The sequence below is a fragment of the Sprattus sprattus genome, assembly GCF_963457725.1.
Source record: "Sprattus sprattus genome assembly, chromosome: 4".
In the NCBI taxonomy this organism is placed as follows: Eukaryota; Metazoa; Chordata; class Actinopteri; order Clupeiformes; family Clupeidae; genus Sprattus; species Sprattus sprattus.
In genome coordinates this window covers 1966990-1970151 of record NC_137923.1, presented here as the reverse complement: position 1 = coordinate 1970151, position 3162 = coordinate 1966990, and the positions used below count along the sequence as shown (strand labels likewise).

At 41.1% G+C, this 3162-nt stretch overlaps 1 protein-coding gene across 1 annotated transcript; it reads left to right on the top strand.

Moving 5' to 3' along the window:
• Positions 1-1829: 1829 nt before the first annotated feature.
• ptf1a (pancreas associated transcription factor 1a) lies at positions 1830-2764 on the top strand (the record flags this gene model as incomplete). Its single annotated transcript, XM_080836758.1, has 2 exons — positions 1830-2424; positions 2562-2764. The coding sequence occupies 2 exons, from the start codon at positions 1830-1832 to the stop codon at positions 2762-2764; spliced, it is 798 nt and encodes a 265-aa protein (XP_080692884.1).
• Positions 2765-3162: the final 398 nt, after the last annotated feature.

The following is a 3162-nucleotide window of genomic DNA, read 5'->3' as shown; positions in this document are numbered from 1 at the left end:
AGTTTCTAATGAAGGCAAAAGTCTTTCGAATATGATATAAACCTGTTGAAACACGTCATGTTGGATATTATTTATTGATTGGAATTGTTGGTTTAAAACGTCAAATAGCTCATAACATTTTAGCGAGGACCACTCATCGTTAATATTACCGACTCTGAAAGACAAATTGCGCTCTTTAAATATGAAATCAATGGGCTTAAGAAGACAATCTTTACATCAATGAATTAAGACAGTTATGTTAGAATGAGTCTAAAGGAAATGGATATTGCCAGTGTGTTGAGTCTATTTTGATACGGTACAACCCAGCTGTTTTCAGGAAAACAAATATATGAACCTTAGTGGTGGTGTTGTGTGTGTGTGTGGGGGGGGGGGGGTCCCCGACACTTTTGTCAAATAATAGGGTTATGTGTAGGCTGTAAATGGAAAGCTGTTGGACAAAATAGCATTATTCTAAAATGTCTTGTCTTTTAAAATATGTCCTTATGGCTGTCTTTTCTGACACCTTTCCCATACTGTTATTTTCTTCTTTTCAAAGACAAACCTGAGGACACAAGCAATTGATTTCCCCTCGCCTTTCATCTGCACCGACTGCATCAATCCCTCAACAATTTTTGTGGCTGCTGCACAGTGTCCTTTTGATAGATAAGAACACTTAATATCATAAATTAGGGGCTCGGAAAGACGATGTGCTGTTTCACTGAATGGTCGACCGCCCCCGCTTTGTCACCCCAAGTGTTTCCTTCTGTTCTCCTGATTGTTGTGTGAACCCGCGAGTGCACACTGCATCGATAATGCCTTTCACTGGCATTACTCGTATAGTCCTACAAATGTTTGCGCTTTATTGGTGGTCTTCAAGGAGAATCCAGGGGCGGGTTAAATGAGCTGCATGCCTTGATAATTAAGTGCTCACTGGTTCTATCCTCCTGCACGCGAGTGGTGGGCCGATGAATGATGAATGTGCGTACCTGCGTGACTCCGAGGTGACAGGGTCAACAATGTTATTTTTGCTGTTGTTGTTGTTTTTGAGCCTATAATTGCACATAATAACTTGTTTCAAGTCAACAACAAACGAAGACAACGCGTGTGGGCAATTTTTGCTCCCCCCAAACCATAGCAGGTCTTTTCGACATCATTCATAACCACGACCACCAGTGAATAGGCCTGCAATCTATATAAAAGTGTCTGAGCTCATAATTGTGACTGTGTAAAAATTAATTATGTGATTTTTACACCAAGCCATGAGATTTCAGGCTGGTATTGCTTTGTACAGGGAAAATAAAATAGAATTTATCACACAAAAACAAATTCAAATTAATTATATCGCTTCTCTGGAACAGCCATATCTAGACCTATGAGGATAAAACTTCGACTTGTGCACACTTAAGTTTCCCTGTCCATAGGTATTCCAGTTTAATGATTTTGCATTATGTGAGGGAGTATTTAATTCATATTTGCCCGTTGAGATAAATAATAGAGGCTCTAGAAACTGTAAACTAATACCGCAAATATTATATTATTGTTATTTACAGGGGACTTTGCCGCACACCAGAATCAGGTTTGAGATGTTAGGCTGATGGGAGGGGTCAAGGGGAGTGGTTAGAAAGGCTTGTGTTTTTTAGGTGCGCTGTCTCCGCTTCGGATAGAGAGGATGCTGCGCACTGATTGGTTGGCGCCCTTGGTTGATGGCACGCGACAGTGGATGTAGTTATAAGTGTCCTCGCGTGCCGGTCCTCAGCTGAAGTAACTCTTGAACATCCAGGGACGAGTACTAGAAGTGGGCAAGAGTTGTTACTGGGCAACAAGCAAACAGCTTTCTGGAAGAAAAAAAAATGGACACAGTGTTGGATCCGTTCTCAGGGCTGGACTCCTTCTCCTCCCCTTATTTTGACGACGATGACTTCTTCACAGACCATTCCTCTAGGGACCATTTGGATACGGACGAGTTTCTAGATGACGATGTCGACTTTTTGACCAGCCAAATACAAGAGTACTACAAAGACAGCAGGATTACGCACAATGGGGAATGCGACGCTGGCAACTTCTCCTTCTCGTCTTCCTCATCCACTTTCTCTTACGGCTGTGCGGACAGCACCTCGGAGCTGTCCCCTCACGGAGACGACGGGGCGCTGCTAAAGAGGCGGAGACGCATGAGATCCGATGGAGAGATGCAACAGTTGCGCCAGGCTGCCAACGTCCGAGAGCGCCGGAGGATGCAATCCATTAACGATGCCTTCGAAGGCCTACGAACACACATTCCAACTCTGCCATATGAGAAGAGGCTCTCCAAAGTTGACACTTTACGCCTAGCCATAGGCTACATTAACTTCCTAGCAGAGCTTGTGCAGTCCGACGTGCCAATTCGGAACCCCCACACTGACGCTCTAAACCAACCCAAAAAAATAATTATTTGCCACAGGGGAACAAGTGAGTATTATTATTATTATTATTATTATTATTATTATTATTTTCTATTATTATTAGTGTTTGTTGTTGGTGTTGTTGTTGTCCACATGTCCTGATTCAGTAACTAACTTTTTTTTTTAATCTTTCCTGTGCCTTAGGATCTCCGTCTCCAAGTGACCCTGACTATGGTCTGCCTCCTCTCGCTGGGCACTCGCTCTCCTGGACAGATGAGAAGCAGCTGAAGGACCAGAATATTATCAAGACAGCAAAAGTCTGGACCCCGGAGGATCCGCGGAAGTTGCACTTAAAGTCATCTCTCAAAAATATTGAGAATGAACCTCCATTCGACTTCATATCCTAAGGCTGTGTCTTTATTTTATTGTATACACATATGTGTATTTGAACTGTATATGGATGTATCCATGTTGTTTTCACGTTTCTTTGTATAAGTGTGTATATATTTATATTTCTTTGAACCCCTCATTCTTTGTTTGATAAGATCGCCGGCAATCAAGTAGTATGATTATTTAATTGTTTTCAATGATTCAGTAATATATTGGGTTTTTGTTAATTTAACGTTAATTTTATGTACAGATTAAATATAAATATATATTTTTATAATGAATGAAAACCTTAAACGGTACCTATTTATGTTACCCTTCAATAAAAGCTCTTATACTGTATGACTTTGCTGTCTTTGTATCTGTCAATTCAACGAAACACGATTCTCCATCATACAAAATAGCATAATATCCAGCA